Consider the following 18,542-nt stretch of genomic DNA (forward strand, 5'->3'; position numbering starts at 1 on the left):
CCCAGGGTCCCAGCCCTGGAGCCATGAGCTTGGGGGGGAAAAATGTGGAACAGGCACAAGGATCCAGGTTGAGCTGTAACATTTTATTGCAAGGCCCAGGGAGCAGCCCATGCCCCAGGGAGTGAGTGGGGGCAGGGCCGGGACTGTCTTCATTTCACACCACCTTTATCAGGACATGAGAACTTTCCCAGGGTAAACCTGAGACACAGCACCAGGGGCTGCAGGCTACAGCAAGGCCTCCTGCAGGCACAAGATGAGGTGTGAGGCCTGGGAGCAGAACAATGCCGGAGGTGGGTGTTGTTCCACCCCCAAGGCAAGAGGGCAGCTCCAGGGACCAGGGCAGGGGGCAGCAGAGCCCTAGGAGGTAAAAGCCACAGCAGGAGCCCTGGAGAGTGAAGCCAGCCCTGCTGGGAAAGACAGTAGCCTCTCAGCCCTAGCCCCTACCCTTGCTGTGCACTGCCTACAGACAAGGGCCCCCTGTGAGGTGAAGGGCAGGTCAGTTTTCCCCAGCTGGAGGAGCGAGGGAGCAGAAGGACACCCCCTAGCCTGTGCCAGCAGCCAGAGGCTTTGCCTCAGCACTGGGAGGGGATAGAAGCTGCCCCAGGCAGCAGTGCAGGCCCCCCTCTGCCAAGTTCTCAGTAAGGCTGCTGTTGAATGAAGCGTCTGAACATGGTGAAGGCGGCTTGCGGTTGGTCTGTGGGCACCATGTGACCAGCTCCCTGCAGAAGACAGTTGAAGGCACCAGGTCAAGGCCAGCCATGCAGGGCTGGAAGGAGCATCCAAGCAGCCTCACTAGGTGGGCCAGCAATTTTCAACCCCTGCCCCCGCCCCCAAGAGATCCCAACTCTGCAATTGGCCCAGCATGCCCCTCCCGCTTGCAGGGATGAAGGACACTAGGTCCTAGAGGCTGAGAGGCCACAGCTCCAGGCCTCCCCTCTCAGGCCAGCTCTAGGGGACAGTGTGGCCTCAGGCCAAAGCAGAGGAGGTACTGAATCCCACCCCAGCATGAGGATGAAGGTGCCCTGCCCCCTCACTGCCAGTTGGGGAAATGCATAAGGCAGATCAGGACCCAGGTGCTGCTATGAACACATTGCCAGCAGCCCAGGGCCCTGCCCAGGGCTGGTTACCTTGATGGTGAGGAAGGCGATATTGGTGAATTCCTTCACAAAGCCCCCGATCTGGTCTTCAGTCCCATCATTGTACAACCAGGGCCTGCGGGCCACTTGCACCTGGAACCAGAGCCCAACACCCTTAGAACTGGCTCTGTGCCTGCCCAGCCCCTTGCTCTCTCCAGGTGTCACCTGATCACAGCTCTGGGTGGGGCAGGCCAGTCCCTAGACACTCCTCCCAGCAGTACTGGCTCTTTGGCCATGTCTTTACCCTGATGCTTGTCACTGCAGCAGTCCCAGGCTGGTGTGCCCCATCAGCACCTCACTGCCCAGCAAGTCCCCCTCCCCTGCTTACCTTCTGGTCCAGAGAGTCCACGAACCACTCATCCCCCAGGAAGTTGCAGGCCATGTCAATGTCACCATTGTACACCAGGATCCGGTATTCCTGCCAAGAGCACAAGGGTGTCACCTGGGCTGGAGGGACAGCAGCTCTGCACCTCATCTCAGGATCTGCTCAGAGCAGCTGGCAACCGAGGGCAGGGAGGGCTCAGCAGCTGACTGCAGAGCTGAACGCCTCACAGACACAGGGTAGCTGCGGCTTGTGAGGTGCCCTGCCTCATGGATCACTTCTCCCAAAGGGGCCAGGCTAGGGTCTGGGATCCCCCAAACTCACCATGGTGCCAAGCAGCTTCAGGTACTGGTCGTTCACAGTCATGTACTGCCGCTTGTAGTTGTGGTTCACCTCTGAACTGTGAAGGAACAGGCAGAGTTATGCCAGCAGAGACTCACCCAGTCCTGGCCAGGAGGCTATGTCCTCTCCAGGCCAGAAACCTCCCCACCTGCATATATGCCACTCAGGTGCCTCTGAAGAGATGTGCAGCGCCTGCCTCACTTCAGGGGTGTTCAGGTAGGTGGTGGAGGCTGTGGAGTTGGTGCAAGGGGGTTCTAGACGAACCCCTTTCATGGCTGCTGGCATCCGGAGCAGATTCTGGGAGAGTTATGAGAAGAGGAGAGAAGCTGCGGCCATGGGGGAGAGACCCAATTCCCTCAAGCCCTCTGCACAATGCAGCAGGGAGTTAATCGCCTCTGCCCAGGCCGACCATGGACAGCACTGCAGGCCGGCCAGAGCCAGTGCCCAACCCAGAGCTTTAGAGACACTGCCTGCTCCTGCAGTCATAGCAGCTTAGCACAGCAGGACACGGGCTCACTCTGAGTTAGGGCAGGCAGGTGCCCGTTCCCCACACTCCAGGGAGCGGGAGCCCTGACACTTACCTGCCTCCAGGAGTATTTCAGGGGCTGCTGGATGAAGGAGATGCCCAAGTCATAGCTGATGAGCTGGTCCTGATCATACCTGCAGCCAGAGCAAGAGCAGCCTGAGAACCAGGCCTGGGCCCCACCATGAGCACCTCCACCCCTAATCCTCACTTGCTCACGTTCCCCTTTCCTAGGGCAGAGTATCAGACTCCGCCATTGGCCTTGGCATCCTGCTGAGGAAGGACAGAGCCCCAGACAGCAGCCAGGAAACCCCAACCCAAAGCCCCTTCCTGGAGGGATACTCTCCAGGGCCCCTGCCAAGATGGCCAGCAAGGACCTCTCTTCCCACCTGCTACTGGGCCACAGGACTTTGGAGCAATGCTGATCTCTCCAGACTCAAGTCAGCCACCTGGGAAAGGGGCTGGAGCCAGCTGTTCCTACCTGTAGCTTCCAGGGACACCGCCAGCACATGGGGCATAGAGATTGTAGATGTTCAGGCCTGACTCCTCCACGATCTGGATCATCTCTTGCATCTGGAACAAGCCATGCGGGTTGGAATCCAGCAGGTGTTACAGCAACTCATGGCTCAGGTGCTACCATGGTCTGCAGGGCACTGACTGATTCAAGGAGCTGCCATGGGCCCCATCTGCTCAGCCACCTGCCCCTTTAAACCCTGCCTTTGGATCCAATCCCTCATGGCACCACACCCATTCAAACAGCCAGGGAAAGGACCTTGCTGCTGGTGCAGAACCCAACACAGGGTGCAGGGATCAGGCAGACTCTGCTCTGCCCTAGGGAATGACAGCACTGCTACCGCAGGCTATGTGGTACTCCAGGACTTCCCCAGCACTCCCTGGGCCTGGCCAATACTCACCCTGAGTGTGCAGTTCAGGTTGGAGTTTTTATGGAAGTTGCATTTTCCCTGGGAGCAGCAGAAGCGCTGCAGATCTGTCCACAGCCTGGAGCAAGAGACCCTTGTGAGTGCAGGAAACAGCAATGCAATAGGCCAGGACATGAAGCCACCAGCCTGTACGAAACTCCAATGCCTACCAAGCACTGCAGCACTTCTCTGCTACACAGGCTCCATGGGCACATCACCCCATCCACTACTCCCACAGGACAGCAAGGAGAGTCCTTATCTTCAAGGCACTCACTGGGCTGCATGCAGAACACCTACAAACCTAAGGCTCTGGGCTGACAGTCATGAAGGATAACTACTCCTCAGGCACAATGGAGCTGTCACGATCAGGGAAGAGCAGGTGACAGAGCTGCCTCAGGAACAGCTCTAGACTGTGGGACAAGAGACCACCCCAAACCTCCTGCACCAAGTGCCAGGCATGCTGCTCCAACCAGCCTTCTCCAGTATAAGAGAACAGTGCCAGGACAGAAATCAAACTCAAAAACCCTTCCACTGCACACAACCCTCCCCCTGGGGAGTGGAAGCAGCAGCCCCATGTGACAGATGTGTGCCCGGACAGTGCTCAGACACTGCAGAGAGGACAGGAGGAGCCCCTCAAGCAGAACAGAATGGAATTCCCATTCCCAGCCAGCAAGCACAGGCCTGGGGGGCACGGGCCAGTCCTCCCAATCCTTTCATCATAGCGAATCCCTTTCCTTGGAAAGGCTTCAGCCCCCCAGCAACAGCAAGGAACTGGCCTGCTGGTGCCCCAGCTGTGCTGGGGTAGGCAAGCTTCAAGGGCAGCACCCTGGCCAGGGAGGCTGGGCCAGAGCAGAGAACGGCCACCGATGCCCCCATCTGCACTCCGATCCTGTGTCCCAGTCCACAGTCCTGAGTGCTGGAGGCCAGTGCCCTCTAGCAGCGACTCAACAGCCCACAGCTCCAGTACCTGCACATTCTTACCCTGTTCCCAGGAGGCCATGGTAATAGGCAAAGTAAACCAGGGAATTGTCATTGATCTCATAGGAGGAGAGGCCATTTCCCACAGCAAGTCCCTAGAACACAGAGCACAGGAGTCACAACTTGCTGTACATTCCCCACACCAGACAGAGCAGGGACCAAGGCACCTGCTGAGCAGGAAGCAGTTGCTTTGGGAGAGAAGGGGGGGCAAGCTGGCCTGGGGAAGGGGGTTTTCACAAACCCCACCCTGGAGAGGGATAGCCCAGAGCACAGTTTAACACTCCCTGGTATGGATATAGTATGATGCAAAGCCATATGCAGAGAGCTATCCCCTTGGCACGCTCTTCCCTCTGCTGGGGGGCATCTCCACTGAGGCTACCTGGTGTCCATCCCCCCCTGCTCCATCAGCTCAAGGACTGGCCCATGTTACAATGTGCAGCAGCAGGAAGAAACTGGGGGGCTAGTAGGAGTCACATGGCTGCCCCCTCTCCTCACCATATGCTCCAGGGAAGGGGTCCGAGCCTGCATGTCCCTTACCTTCAAGTTGATGCTGGAGTCCTGCATCACCCACTCAGCCAGCGTGGGTATGTAAATGCCAGCATAGCTCTCCCCAGTCAGGAAGAACTTGTTCTTGCTGTACTCCGGAAAGAGGTGGAAGAACTCCTTCAGCGCCAAGTAGTTATCACGGGCCACCTACAATCAGAGGGGAGGCTGAAGCAGGCTGTGCTGCAGGTACCCCAGCTCTGGAACCAGCTCCTTGCTGTAGGAGATGGGCAGTAAGGGGGGGGAGGGAGACAGGTGTCACTGCCAGGAGCCCCAGCATCTCACTCACCTGGGTGTCATTAGTGGCATAGTCTTTGTCATCAGAGTAGGAGAAGCCAACACCTGCTGGGGACTCCAGGTACAGCATGTTGGCAATCTGCAGAGACAGCCACAGATCACTCAAGGAGAACAGGTAACAGCCAAGACTCTCCACTCTGAGGCCCCCTGAAGGTGCCAGATCATGGTACTAGCTCGATCTCGAATCAGGACAAGGCAGCGTCTAACTGTAGCACCTGCTAATGTGGTCAGGTTAAAACCTCTGTCTCACTTGTTTTTGATGTTGGCTAGAATATGCTGGTTAACTCTAACACCATAACTTTCCGTCCTAGTCTAGACAAAGCCTAGGAGGCAAGATGGAAGTAAATAAGGGAGAAGCCTGCCAGAGGCTCCATTTCTATGGGAAAAATGAAGGCAGGCCTTATATGCAGGGGAGGGTGGGGGGGGCAGCACTAAGGCCCAGCACCCTCCTTGGCCTCCACCCCAGCACAGCTGTTGCCAGGTGCACAGGACAGGCCATTCCAATGGCAGAGGGAAGACCGGCCCTTTCAGGAAGTGAAGTCCATACCTTATTCCAGGAATAGTCATTGTACTGCAGGGTGGTCCCATCGGGCTGGATCTGATAAAAGAAAAGCCACTGTTACTGTAACAGACGAACCAGTGCAGGAGATGCTTCCTCCAAGGGGGACAGGCTGACCAGCCTGAGGGTGCAGCAGAACCATCCCTGTGCCTAGGTTCAGGAGACAGTAAGGCTCCCCCTCCCTGCAGTTACAGCCCAGTCACCACCAAACCTTGGAGGGACATTGTTCCCAGCAAACCAGGACAAGGGCATGGATGGGGGGTGGGAGACTTAGGGTGGCTCAGGCCAAGAAGAGGGATGGTGGTGTCTTACCAGGAAGGGGCCATGCTCTGTCAATAAGCCAGACATGGAGCTGCAGCCAGGTCCCCCATTCAGCCACAGCACCAGAGGGCTGCTCTCAGGGTTGCTCTGAGCCTCTGTAAACCTGGAGAGGCAGTGATACTCAGACCTCAGCGGTTCAGGAGTCAAATTAGCGATCAAGATTACCCCAAAGGGTTAGGGATGTGGGAATTAACTGCTGCATTTACTATAGCACTATCGACTCAGTAGGACATGGAAGTATTTTGTGTATAGAACTAATTCTCACATCAAAATGACTGACAACATTTTATCAACTACAACTGGCAGCAGGTATCACAGACCAGGTCCTGCCCGCACTCCACCCCAAAGCTTCCTCCTGCTCTTACCCCCCAACGGCCCAGCACTCGGGGCAGTTCCCCCTCCCCAGCAGCCAGGGTGGGGGGCTCTGGGCTCTAGTAGGAAATGGGGGGAGGTAGCGCCACCCGTGTTAACAACATAGCAAACGCAGCCTGATTAGTGAACAGTTAAATCTCGCAGTGTTTTAGGATCACCGCCCTCAGTGGAGTATCGCTGCTATGGCCAGGGTACCCCATGAGCCCAGCCCCAACCCACGCGGGGCAGCGGGGGCTCCTCGCCCCGCCCTACCAGTAGTGCAGACGCTTGTGGGGGTCGATGCGGAGGTAGCCCGAGTACTGCCGGAAGGAGGGCTGCTTGGCCAGCCCCGGCAGGTAGGTCACCTCGTCGGCGGAGGGCGCCGCCCCGACGCGGGAGGCGGCCAGCAGCAGCGCGCAGAGCAGGACGGGCCCCATCTGCGGGAGGAGAGACAAGAGTGAGCCGGGGAGAAGCCGAGCCCGAGCCCCAGCCCCAGCCCCTCTCCCACCGGCCCCGGCCCCTCTCCCCCCGGCCCCCCGCTCTCACCTCCCGGCGGCAGCAGCAGGCTCCTCTTGACTAGGGAACGTGGCACGTGATTCCCGTTTATATGAACCCAGGAGGTCACGTGAAGCTGGGAGCAGCTGATCGCGGAGAGGCGGAGCCAACTCCGAATAGAGCCAATTAGAGCCCAGCGGCTCCCAGTCCCCGCCCTCAAGTCCGGCTTCCGCCCGGCGCGCCAGGCCTTGTGGGCGCAGCGCCGCCTGGCGGAGGAATCAGGCACTGGTGCCCTGCAGGGAGTGGCAGTAACAGGCTGGTTTAGCCAAGGGTTTAATTCCCATGCTGGCTGCAGCAGCTCTGCCCCCCCCAGCCCACGAGTGAGGGGAGCTCCGCCTTGCTCAGCCTGACGGGACAGAGCCTGGTTTATTTTCTCCAGCTTCGCTCAGGCTCTCAACAGCAGCTTAGTGGCACTAGGACCCCTGAGAGCTTCAGGGGGGCTCTGCTTTCCCTATTAGGAGTGTACAAATGTCACCACTCTCCCCACAACAGCTGTACAGAGCCAGGTGCTTGAGCCTGACTGGCCTGCTTAAAAATAGCCACAACCCTGTGCTCTCTGTGAATGCCACAGAGATGGCTGCTGCCTGCCACCCACCCACCCGATTCCACCACGTCCATGGCACCAACATCCGCATTGACCCCTCGCACACTCAGGCCACCAGGGTGGAGAGCTTTGCCAACGGGCTATGTTTCAGCCAGGAGCCCCTGGAGCCTGGACAGATCTTCCTAGTGGAGATTGAGGAGAAGGAGCTGGGCTGGTGTGGCCACTTGCGGGTGGGGCTAACAGCACATGACCCAAGAAGCCTGGATGTGGTGCCAGAGTATTCGCTCCCAGACCTGGTCAGTATGGGGGACACCTGGGTTTTTGCCATCACCAGGCATCACAACCGTGTTACTCCAGATGGCTCGGAGGCTCGGGTCCAAGGCTTCCTCTCAGAACCCTACCTGCTCATAGAACAAGTCAGGATTCCCCGAGACAAGCTGGTGGGACGGAGCAGGCCCAGCCAGTACAGCCACATGCTGGATGACTTGTACAAGACAAATATGCTGCCCCCGACAGCCCGGAGGAGCAGGATTGGGGTGCTGTATGCCATCCGGTCTGATGGGATGGCAGACATGCACATTATCATCAATGGAGAAGACATGGGACCAAGTGCCAGGAGCCTCCCTGCCTCCCGCCCACTCTATGCAGTGATCGATGTCTTTGCTTCAACCAAGAGTGTCCGTGTCATCCAAGTGGAATATGGCTGTAGGTATCTGTGTTTCCTCCCCTCCCTGTAGAGCCATCCTGGACAGGCCCCCTTTGGCTGGATCAGAGCTCAGGAAGATCAGAGTGGGGTGGGGCTCCAAAAAACTACTTAAATCTGGTAAGATTAAATGTCACAGTCTCAAGGGGCACAAACTCAGATATCCTGGTGCTGAGCACAAGACTGACAGATTAGACAGGAGAAAGCACTCATTTCCTGCTGGATGCAGCTTCAGCCCTGAAAACCAGACTTAGCTCAGATTCCTCAACACTCATTTCTCAGACTTTCCAGCCTCCCTGCCTCTTTTCTCTACACTCCTGAGGCTCTCACCTCTGTGTCCTGATCTCCATGGCTCTGGTTTCTGCCTCCCTGCCCTGCCCACCTATAGTTTCTGAGCTCCTGACTACTCTCATTTTTGTGACATTTCCAAGTTGGGATCAGCTTGGAGAGGCAGCTCTGGGCTGAGGTTTGGGTGCAGGGAGCAGAAACAGTCTGTTGCCATTTATGTGCTGCAGAACATCCAGGCACTTCTGTGTTACGGCCTCTGGTGAAGATGTTCATAGGCAAGGATAGTGGGTATGTGACCATCCAGCTCACTTCAGTAGTGGTAAAGTCATTTCCATCGCACAGCTGTCCAGTGGATGAGGTGTGAAATCGGTTTGGTGTCTCAGTCAAACTCCTGATGGGACAGGTGGCCATGTCACAAAATCCACCATCGCTAATTAGCCACCTCATTGGCTACCTTAGAGAGGCCATGTACTGAGACAAGGGGCTGTGGAAGAACTCCTGCCAGATGTTAATGGCTAGTAATGTAAGAATTGCTATGCTGACTAACATGCCATATTTGTTGTAATGGACCAGTGCTTATTGGCTGATACCTGGATTCTAGATGTGAGGCCACATGTACACCACTACAGTAAAACCAAAGAACAACTGTCAATATGGACCAGACAGAAGAGTGACTTATCGATGTAGGGGAAGCCTTCCCTTGTTTCACTGGCTTAAAGTTCAGATTATTTTGGCACCAAGGCTAAAATCCAGTGGTTTCTCTGCTAGTTGTTTTGAATTAGTTCTGTGAATGTCCAAACACAGGGAAATAAGACATGCTCTGCTGTGCAGGCTTTTCAATCCTTGGATGATATTTTGAACCTGACTCATGTATTTGCATGTGCAATTATCAATCATTAAACCTACTTTGATCTAACAGGACCTCAATGCTCTAATGAGTGACTTTGGTAGCAAGCAGCCTCTCATGTTATTCCTGGACTGGACCACGCCTTTTGTGGAGGGCCTGTGTCCTGCTCAGAATGTGAATCAATATTTTTTTCCCCATCAGCCCTCTAGGCTGGAAGCTGTGGGGGCAGTTGCAGTACCAGGCAGGTTGCCTCAAGATGTTCACTAGGGCTTCATAAGATGGCTGGAACTGATGCAGGAGGCAGACTCTGGCTCTTCTCTCACTTAAGGCTTAAGTTATTTCTATTTCTGCAAAGCTTTCTTAGCATATAAAGAGAAGTTTTACTGCCACTGTTTATTGGCCAGGAGACTGTTTGCAGAGTAAACATAGAAAGAACAAGTTGCCGCCCTGATGGTTGTGGGTCACAAGGGAGATTCAGGGCAAGTGGACATGGAGAGGAAGATATTGCTGCAGATAGCAACAGGGATACTTCTTACCTAGTCCCCTGGTCATAACAACCCAAGAGCCCAGTGCCTCCAAGTTGAGGTAAACAAACTATCTGAATATACTCCCAAGGTCAGGCACGTTGTCTGAACCATGTAACATGTTTGGGCTCAGTACTGCTCTACTTATATCTCTGCCTCAGACTGCACCTCAAATTCCTAGAAGGCACCAGCACTTAAGGCAGCCATTTTACACAGAGACATTGAGCAAGAGTTCAGATTAATCACAGCCTACTGGTTCTTAACTGCAGGGCTGACATAATGGCCAGATCATTCCAGCCTTTGAACTCTCCATCGCTCCCAGAGAGGTAGTTAGGGGTGGGGCACTGTAGCAGGATAACATGGCATGAGCAGGCTCTGCTGCTGCCTGGGCTGTACTGTGGACAGCGAATTCACTCTCCAGGATTCTCTGGTGACTTTTACCAGCACCAAATAACTCAAAGAATTAAGGAAGTAAATGTCTAGAAGCACACTGTAGATTTTATTTTTTCTGTTGAGTGTTGAGAGCCTTACAGGAAATCCGATGGGACTATGTGGGCGGCAGGATCAGAGCCTGAAGCCCAGCAGGAGCACTGTTGCGAGGGAACAGAGAACTCACTGACTAAACCAGCTCTAACCAGTTAATCGTAACACTGTTGTGAAACAAGTCTCTCTGGGAAACCCCAGCCAGACCTCAGAGGGATCCAACATTCAATCCTGCTGTGTTTGCTAACTCAGGGACAGGAAGAGATAGAAAGGAGTGCTGGGGATCAGAAGTTCACGCAGCGTTTAGATGAATTAATAGGGCCTTTTCAAAATCCATCATGAAAATGCACCAGCACAGGCACATAAACTGCTATCCTAGCCTTTACTGGGAGGATAGAAAAGTAAGTGCTTCCATCCTTCACTGTCATGTTGTGCTTCTCAGTATAGCTCTCCCAAGGAAAGCAGGAGAGCCTTTCCCCAGCATAATCAGCAGGCAGATCTTTGTGAGGCTGAATTAATGGTGTCCTTGAAGCAGATTAATCTGCTGCTGTCCCAGACCAAACTGCCTTCCAGGAGCCACTGTACCAGTGGCTCTTCTGTGACAGAGCCACCTGCCTCCTAAGGTTGCCTCAGAGCAGAAAGCTCAGCTTCTTCCTTTCCTTCCTCTTTCAGTCCCTTCCTTGCAGACCCTCTGTCGACTGGTCATCCAGAAGCACATTGTCCACCGATTGGCCATCGATGGGCTGGACCTGCCTCCACTCTTGAAGAACTTCTGCAAATATGAATGAGATGGCAAGATCTCTCTCAGCAGGCAGGCCCTTCAAACGTGCAGCCCGTGAGTGACCAAGAATGGCCTTCCAGTAAGGGGTCCATGCTTCCAGAACTGCTCTTCCATCTTCACCCAAGGAGCCTCAGGAGCAGAGGTGGTCCTCCCACTTCACAGCAGCTGACTGTAACCTCAGCAGTTACACCCATCCTGACATACATTGTGCCGTGGAAGTCTGCAGTGCCATAAAATGGCACAGAGACCACTGGAATGGCAGAGTCTTACAGCACAGACAGTCCATAGCAGAAGGGAAGGAATAGCAGCAGTGGGGGGGATTCCCTGCACACAAAGGGACACGGAGGGATTGGTGCATGTGCCAGATTGTTGTTATAGAAATGAGAAGATAATAAAGCGCTTCAAAACAGAAGCAAATTGTTGGGAGTACTGACTGGCATGGCCTAGTCTCAGACTCCTCCACATAGCAATGGGGAGAGGGTAGCACAGAATATCCCCCTAAGGTTGTGTCAATTGCTGTCAGTTACTTCAGAGTTACATAATTCAGTGATGATAAACTTGCCCTAACCAAAGGGGTTGGGGGATGTTCATTTCCCATCAGCATCCTGCACAAGAAGGTTCTGAAGGGACAATCCAGGTAAATGTGGAGCCCTGGCTGCTTCTTCCAGGCACAGAGGGACTCAGCACTATTAGAAATGGAATAGATGAGGCAGAGGGATAGTTCCCTGCTTTGTAGGATCATGGGATCTCAGTGGGGATGGACAGAGTTAGAATTGTGGCATAAGCAGGGAGGAAGGTCAGTGGCTTGCTGGTTCCAGTGTGAGGTAAGGTCAGGGCCTGTGATGCTGGTTCTAGAATGGGGAGAGGTCAGTGCTGGTACATCATGGGGAGAAGAGGCACCAGCCTGATTCCTACACTGGCAATGTCTTATTTTGTGAAGGAAAAAGCTTCTTCAGGTTTTTTAACTTCCATCCAAGGTAACTGTTTTTCCTTCCAATATGGAAGCATTTTGTACAGAAACCAGAACGTGATTGGAAGGTGACTCAAATATCTGTTTGCTGCATGGCAAATTTACCCATCAAATAAGAGATTTAGGATTAAGGGCTCGTTACATCACAATCCACACTTCATACAGAGACCCAAATAAAATGCCATCCTGAGGTGGCACGTAAACAGGACATGACTATATCATAATTATTTCAGCAATCCCTGCTCTTCACAAGACCTTTCCATGGTCCAGGAACAGTACAGTCCTATCTGCCCTGCATATTAACCGTGCTGGAGCTCCCCATCACTGAGCTCTAATCTGCCATCCCAATCTGGATGGGAGGTGATTCCAGCACCCTGCCCCACCCACAGCGTAGCTGTAGCTTAGCTGGTCCATTTTTACAGATGACTGTAGAAATGTCTCTTGCTGGGTCAGCATTACTCTGTCCCATAATAGGGCAGCAACATCCAAGTCTGCAGGACCTTCCTTATTAAATTTCGCAGGAAAGCCTGCCTCATACCCCTTAGAATTAACAGCAGGCTCTCCATGTTCAAAACAATGGTCAAATGTTAACTGACTCTCACCATACTACAGAGAGGGCGCTGAGAAGAAAGGCTAAAGGCCTCAAGCCTGGACTCCTTTCTTGCAGCTGGAAACAAAGAGAGCCAGCATCATGTGAGGATCAGTTCTTCGCAGACTATGTCTGTCAATCCCATCAATGGCTGGGCAGGTGTTTGCACACACAAAGCAAGCCTCTCTGTGAAAATCAGGCCCTAGCTCACTAAGAAAAAGTACAGAAGAGCTGGGATTGGAATGCAGCTGCCAGTGCAATGTCCTATCATTAACCCATGCGGCTTCCAGCTCACAGGGTGGAGTGGGATGCAGGAGGAGCGTTCTCCTGAGCCCAGCAACTGGAATGAAAATTACAACCTAGTTCTCATTCCACTGGTGTAATTTCTCTTAGGAAAGATGTTTACTCAAAAACAGAGGTGACTTATTTCCAGTGCTGCACATGGAAAGGAGGATGTAATGGACAGCCATATGGTATGAATGCAGCGGAAACCCTAGCACAAACTACGTATATTGTAAATCAATTCTGCCACAAACTGATTTCATGCTCTTCAGGCACCTATCTAGGAACATGCAGGACAAAATTTTCAAAACTAGGCCTCAGATTTGCAATGCCCAGTGCTGGAGAAAACCACAGAAGTTAATGTGCTCAATCAGAGAGCATAGCAAGACCCCTCTGAAAGCATGGTCCCTTGGTTTCAGTGGTTGAAAGGCAGTTTATGCAGAGACCTGCCTTAGCCCTGGAGCTCACCTGTTGAGGATTGGCAGAAGCACAATCTGCTATTAATATTCAGTCTGCTCCTACATTTTATCTTTTCCTTCCCCCTCACAGATGCCAGCAGACAGCTCCAAGTGGCAAAGAGCAATCTACTAAGTGTTTCTCAGTCTGGGGAGACATCTCCTCTTGCTGGGCTTCTGGTTCCAGGAGTGCTCAGAAGGAAAACACAGGAAATTGCAGCTCCTTCACATGTAGAAGCAACCCTTGTGTATCAGCAGAAGACACTAAAACAGCCTTGTAGTAGTGCCCAGCAGAGTCCAAGATTCCCTCTCAGTAGCAGATCAGGATACAGGGACATAAGGTGGGAGCCTTACAGTGGACACTATTGTGGAAGGTATTCTAGAAAGTTTCCCCAGCATAAACAGGATGAGATCTCTATATGGGATTATGCACCTGAACGGGTCAGAGAGAAGCAGCCATGTGGCCCCTCTGGCATGTATTCATGTATCTCTGTGAAAGGATATCCTCCAACCCAGCAAAGGAATGGGCAGCACATTGGTGAGCTGGGCAGCCCAGGAGGAGACTTCCCACTGGCTACCTGTGGATTTCCTCCCAGAGATGCTTTTCTTATGCCCATAAAACTCAGTAAGAACAGAGGTCAACAGTCAGTGCAGAACCCTCCTCCAGACATCTGCATCCTCACTCTTGCCATGATGATAGCTGGCATCCCCACAGTGCCTGTGCCAGGGATTAAAGAGGAAGATCTGATCAGAGCTGCACAGAACTTCATGACAGAGAATCCAGAGCAAGGTATACAGGGGGAGATAACTTCAAAAAGGACAGGGGATGCACAGTTCTGGAAGAAAGACAGACAGAGGAAGAGACCAGTAGACAGAAGCTTCCAGCCCCCTTCCATAGCACACTTTGAGAAGTAAAGCTAAGGAGAAATTCACAATTCAAAGCAAAAGGCTTTCAGGAAAATATCTGATGCTATATTTACATAAAGGTGTTTATATTACAGAACTCTAGCTCAAAAGGAAATTTCTGACCATACAGTATTCTGTTCCTGTGAATGGAGTGTTGATTCTGATGTTAACAAAACTGTAAATGAACCATTGAGCCAAAACACCCCCACAAACAATTTGACATGACATGAATAAACCAGGCTGAGCTAGGGTGGAACAAATTACTGACCTAAATAGCACCTTCTGTCCTATTCCCTCACCACTCCCTGTTGACTGGTACAGAAAATTATATCTACATCTCCCTGCCCCCAGGGTCTTCTTGCCTGAAGGTGCCAGAGAGGGACCGTGCACCAACCCATCCATATACCCCCATGTCGTGCAGCAGCTTTTACTGGCTGCGACTGAGACTGCTCTCTCCTCAGCATGCTCCCCTTACCCCGCTACAGTACATTTAAATCTGATTTCTCCACTTCGCTGTTTGTCTTACAGTAACTCTAAATTTCAGATTTATGGATCAGGGGGTAGCCGTGTTAGTCTGGATCTGTAAAAAGCAGCAAAGAGTCCTGTGGCACCTTATAGACTAACAGATGTACTGGAGCATAAGCTTCGTGCGTCTGATGAAGTGGGTATTCACCCACGAAAGCTCATGCTGCAATACGTCTGTTAGTCTAAAAGATGCCACAGGACTCTTTGTTGCTTTTTACATATTTATGGTAACATTGATTTGTTCCCTCCTCCCATGTCAGTGACACAAGCCTGTTGACATAGAGGGCAGGTTTATGTGGAATTAAAAGAGCTGTCATAACCAGCCAAACCACTCCAGTGCTCCTAGCAGAGGCTGCAGTTAGCAGCTCCCTGGTAGCATGGGTTGCTACCCTCTGGGGTTTGCGGCTCCTTAACAAGCAGGTTCAGTTAAATAATTAGAGGCAACGAAGTGAGAAGAGAAAAACAAAAGACGTGGTTTCAAAATAAAGGTCTGACTTCACATGAGCAAATCCTGTTCTACCAGACTACTGGGAAGCCCCATGTCACCATGACAGGAAAGGGAAGGGAACCACAGGCTGGCTCAGATACACACACCTTCCAGTCTAACCAAACCAGATACACATCCTGGGACTAAACCACATGAACCCAGCTGAAACAACAGATAGCAAAAGGATCCCATGAGGGTCTGAATGCATGAACTATGGGTCAGACAAGTTAGTCCCAGGTTATCACCCTCCTCCCCCATTCCATTCCCAGCTGGGTTTCCTGTTGGTTGGGCCACAGACGGAATTCCTACCTACTTCCACCTCCTTAGATCTCATAGCAAGAGGAAATGTTCACCCAATAGACATTTAGGATCTGAAGCCACAGGGGAAGCCATCATGATGCAGATTTAAGGCCCACATTTATACAGTTTCTAAGGAGAATAAAGTGGAAGACATACCACTGGAGTAATTACATTTAAACAGACATTTTTCTAGTATTTCACACCTCACTTCTCCCAAAGGCCCAGAAAGCAGGAGAGTCACACCTCAAAGAGGCCGAGAGCAGAGGCACAGGAGTTCCCCAGTTATGAACTACAGCTTCACCTGAACATAAGGTCCAATCCAGCTATCGGCCAATTCTCGGAGGGTGTTGTACCTCCGATCAAACTCCTCACTGCTGCACTGGGTAAGAAGCCGGCTAATCTCCGCTGTAAGAAAGGACACTGCTAAGGATTTATCCAGGGACTCATTCCAGGAGCTTTTCAAAACCTCCAAGAGGCCATCGGTGCCATTCTGCCCTGCCTGAGAGATATTAGGTTCCTTCTGCCATTGCTCACTCAGCATCTCCGGCTGTAAGATCTTCTTATCAGAGTTCAATACAGCCAGGATGTGCCTGCAGGGCAGCTGGAAAGCTTGACTGAAGTGGCAAGTGCAGCTTTTCAGGCCCCTTTGGTTCACTCTGTGGGTATCTTCAAGGATCTGTATATTGACTATGTCTTCATTAGTGCCTATTAGCTGCACAGATTTCTGTGCCACTGCAAACTCGTTCAAGCATAGTCTGGCTGCAGGCTCTGTGCAAATGTCTCTCAGTGACTGCCTGATGCAGTCTTCAGTCTCTTGGTTACATTCCACATCTTGATCACCCTTTGGGTCTTCAGTGATGATCTCCAGTTTAATTTCATGGGATAAAGGATTCAAGGGGCTCTGAGGGTTTGCTAGCTGGTTCTGAGGAAGCAGAGGACTCTCAGGGGCAGGCAAGGGATTCTGAAGAACTAGGGGATTTGGAAGGGAATTCTGACCTGGCCATTTCTGATGAGCTGCTGTGAGACTGAGAGAAACTGGTGAAGAATATTGAGCTGGCTGGTTCTGAAAAGGGAAGATCTGAGGGGCTGCCAGCTGATTCTGAAGAAGCAGGGGGCTTGGAGAAGCTGGCAGGGGATGCGGAAGAAGAACCAGGGGATTTGGAGGGGAATTCTGACCTGGCCATTTCTGATGAGCTGTTGTGAGACTGGGAGAAACTAGTGGAGAACTCTTAGCTGGTTGATTCTGAAGAGCTATTTGGGGGTTGTGAGAGGTTGGTGATGAGTCCTGAGCTGGCAGGCTCTGAAAAACTGTCTCAGTAGACATGGTACTGCTAAGAGGGTTAACAGAGAACAACATAGCATCAGGGGGTCTCTTTGAAACACACTTCTGGTAGTGTTTCGCTAGAGAAGTGATGCAGATCTCCAGAGACAGTCCAGTGCAGAAGACCTGGCTTAAACCCCGTGTGATGATCTCCAAGTCTTTAAAATACTGATTGCATTCCATCCAATTCCTCCATCTATGCATAGCCCATATCTTGTCATTGAGAAGCCAGTGAGTATGAAGCTGGGGAAGCAAGTCTGGTTTCACAAAGTCACTCAGGATTGTGTGCATCATTCTCAGGTTGCTTTCAGTGGCTGCACACATAGTGTTCCTCAAGGCATTTAAGATCAGTCTCTCTGAGATGCATTCCAAAGACATCTGATGAATCTTCTGCTGCAGGTGCTTACATACATGGAAAACAGATAGTTGCACCTCTGCAGATGGAAATGCTTCAGAAAGAGTCTGCAACAATCGAAAGTGTGGATCTACCAGAAAGGTCTTAATTTTCTTCCACTCAGGGTTGAAGGCCTTGAAAGTCCTATACATGTGAGCTAGGCTTTCTGCAGATTCTTTAGCTGGGACAGCAAAATGAATTACCTTAGTCATCTCACCCTGCAGCTTCAGGAAAGGTCTGTCCACCATGAACATATATAGAGCTTTGCCCCTGGGATTGTGGGTTCTGTGGATGAATATAACATCAGGAAAATGCACAAATATGTTTCTCATGAGGACGGTCTGGAAGCTGATAGAGTCAAGCTGAGAGTTTTTATCTAATTGATAAGCTACCAGCGAACCACAATCAAAGCTCAGCAGTTCCTTCACAGTAACTAGGGCCATTGTTAATATGAGGTGTCTATTCCCCCTTTTGTTACAGCATTCACCGCCTGATTCTCTTTATGATTGGGCGATTCTCTATGATCCAGCTACGTTGGGAATGCCGGAGTCCTGGTTACCATCACAACATCCACACTCCCTCAGCCAGATTCATACTGCACTGTATGGTGATGGGCCTATCGGGAAGGAGGAAGAAGGGTGAGTCGTTAGATAGATGGCAGGACAATGAAATGCAGCACTTCCCAACACTGGCAGACATGAGACTAGAGATTAACAGAGTGATGCCCAAACTTTGCCCAATGAAGTGTGTGCAGCCTGCAGGAGGCAGCACTTCTCTGGCATGAGGACAAATTGCAGTCCAGGGAACTGTACTATGTGAGGTGGGGCCAAGGGACAGGAAAGGTCCCAGCACCTACTACTCCAGTCCTACTCTAGTATGTGTGGAGGAGGAGGAGGGGGGTGGGCAGCCCCCCCTCCCAGTATGCCCTGCTCCAGCCCCGCCCTAGTGCATAATGTGGGCGGAAGCCCCCTCCCAGCATGCACTGCTCCAGCCCCGCCCTAGTGCATAATATGGGGGGAAGCCCCCTCCCAGCATGCGCTGCTCCAGCCCCGCCCTAGTGCATAATATGGGGGGAAGCCCCCTCCCAGCATGCGCTGCTCCAGCCCCGCCCTAGTGCATAATATGGGGGGAAGCCCCCTCCCAGCATGCGCTGCTCCAGCCCCGCCCTAGTGCATAATATGGGGGGAAGCCCCCTCCCAGCATGCGCTGCTCCAGCCCCGCCCTAGTGCATAATATGGGGGGAAGCCCCCTCCCAGCATGCGCTGCTCCAGCCCCGCCCTAGTGCATAATATGAGG

General features: G+C 52.3%; 3 protein-coding genes across 4 annotated transcripts in view; 2 read left to right on the plus strand and 1 right to left on the minus strand.

Annotated features, from left to right (window-relative positions):
* Window positions 1-62: 62 nt before the first annotated feature.
* Window positions 63-18,542, minus strand: part of CTSA (cathepsin A) — a 21,953-nt gene continuing 3,473 nt past the window's right edge. Inside the window, exons 2-16 of one of the 2 annotated variants that reach the window (XM_032791015.2) lie at window positions 15,833-17,862; window positions 6,566-6,729; window positions 5,933-6,044; window positions 5,609-5,659; window positions 5,054-5,140; window positions 4,759-4,914; window positions 4,225-4,316; window positions 3,238-3,322; window positions 2,805-2,896; window positions 2,382-2,460; window positions 1,949-2,097; window positions 1,783-1,858; window positions 1,465-1,554; window positions 1,128-1,229; window positions 63-719 (exon numbers count right to left, since the gene is read on the minus strand). In XM_032791015.2, coding sequence (XP_032646906.1) covers window positions 636-719; window positions 1,128-1,229; window positions 1,465-1,554; window positions 1,783-1,858; window positions 1,949-2,097; window positions 2,382-2,460; window positions 2,805-2,896; window positions 3,238-3,322; window positions 4,225-4,316; window positions 4,759-4,914; window positions 5,054-5,140; window positions 5,609-5,659; window positions 5,933-6,044; window positions 6,566-6,729; window positions 15,833-17,689 — 3,276 coding nt within the window. In that variant the 5' untranslated portion in view covers window positions 17,690-17,862 and the 3' untranslated portion in view covers window positions 63-635. Of the gene's footprint in view, window positions 720-1,127; window positions 1,230-1,464; window positions 1,555-1,782; window positions 1,859-1,948; window positions 2,098-2,381; window positions 2,461-2,804; window positions 2,897-3,237; window positions 3,323-4,224; window positions 4,317-4,758; window positions 4,915-5,053; window positions 5,141-5,608; window positions 5,660-5,932; window positions 6,045-6,565; window positions 6,730-6,838; window positions 6,866-15,832; window positions 17,863-18,542 lie in introns of those variants that run through there. The other variant, XM_075072140.1, reaches the window with a different exon arrangement.
* NEURL2 (neuralized E3 ubiquitin protein ligase 2) lies at window positions 7,301-11,033 on the plus strand. The gene is made up of 2 exons (XM_032791018.2): window positions 7,301-8,096; window positions 10,909-11,033. The coding sequence occupies exons 1-2, from the start codon at window positions 7,316-7,318 to the stop codon at window positions 11,022-11,024; spliced, it is 897 nt and encodes a 298-aa protein (XP_032646909.1). The 5' UTR covers window positions 7,301-7,315; the 3' UTR covers window positions 11,025-11,033.
* On the plus strand, window positions 11,873-14,302 carry SPATA25 (spermatogenesis associated 25). The gene is made up of 2 exons (XM_032791019.2): window positions 11,873-11,994; window positions 13,408-14,302. The coding sequence occupies exons 1-2, from the start codon at window positions 11,874-11,876 to the stop codon at window positions 14,226-14,228; spliced, it is 942 nt and encodes a 313-aa protein (XP_032646910.1). The 5' UTR covers window position 11,873; the 3' UTR covers window positions 14,229-14,302.

The sequence above is a fragment of the Chelonoidis abingdonii genome, chromosome 14 (assembly GCF_003597395.2).
Source record: "Chelonoidis abingdonii isolate Lonesome George chromosome 14, CheloAbing_2.0, whole genome shotgun sequence".
Lineage (NCBI taxonomy): Eukaryota > Metazoa > Chordata > Testudines > Testudinidae > Chelonoidis > Chelonoidis abingdonii.

Excerpts from the sequence above, each read along its gene's own strand:
- NEURL2 (XM_032791018.2), top strand. The coding sequence starts at position 7,316 with ATGTCACCACTCTCCCCACAACAGCTGTACAGAGCCAGGTGCTTGAGC. Across the intron at positions 8,097-10,908 it reads CATCCAAGTGGAATATGGCT|TCCCTTCCTTGCAGACCCTC; the intron begins GTAGGTATCTGT and ends TTCCTCTTTCAG.
- SPATA25 (XM_032791019.2), top strand. The coding sequence starts at position 11,874 with ATGGGGAGAGGTCAGTGCTGGTACATCATGGGGAGAAGAGGCACCAGC. Across the intron at positions 11,995-13,407 it reads TTTTTTAACTTCCATCCAAG|ATGCCAGCAGACAGCTCCAA; the intron begins GTAACTGTTTTT and ends TCCCCCTCACAG.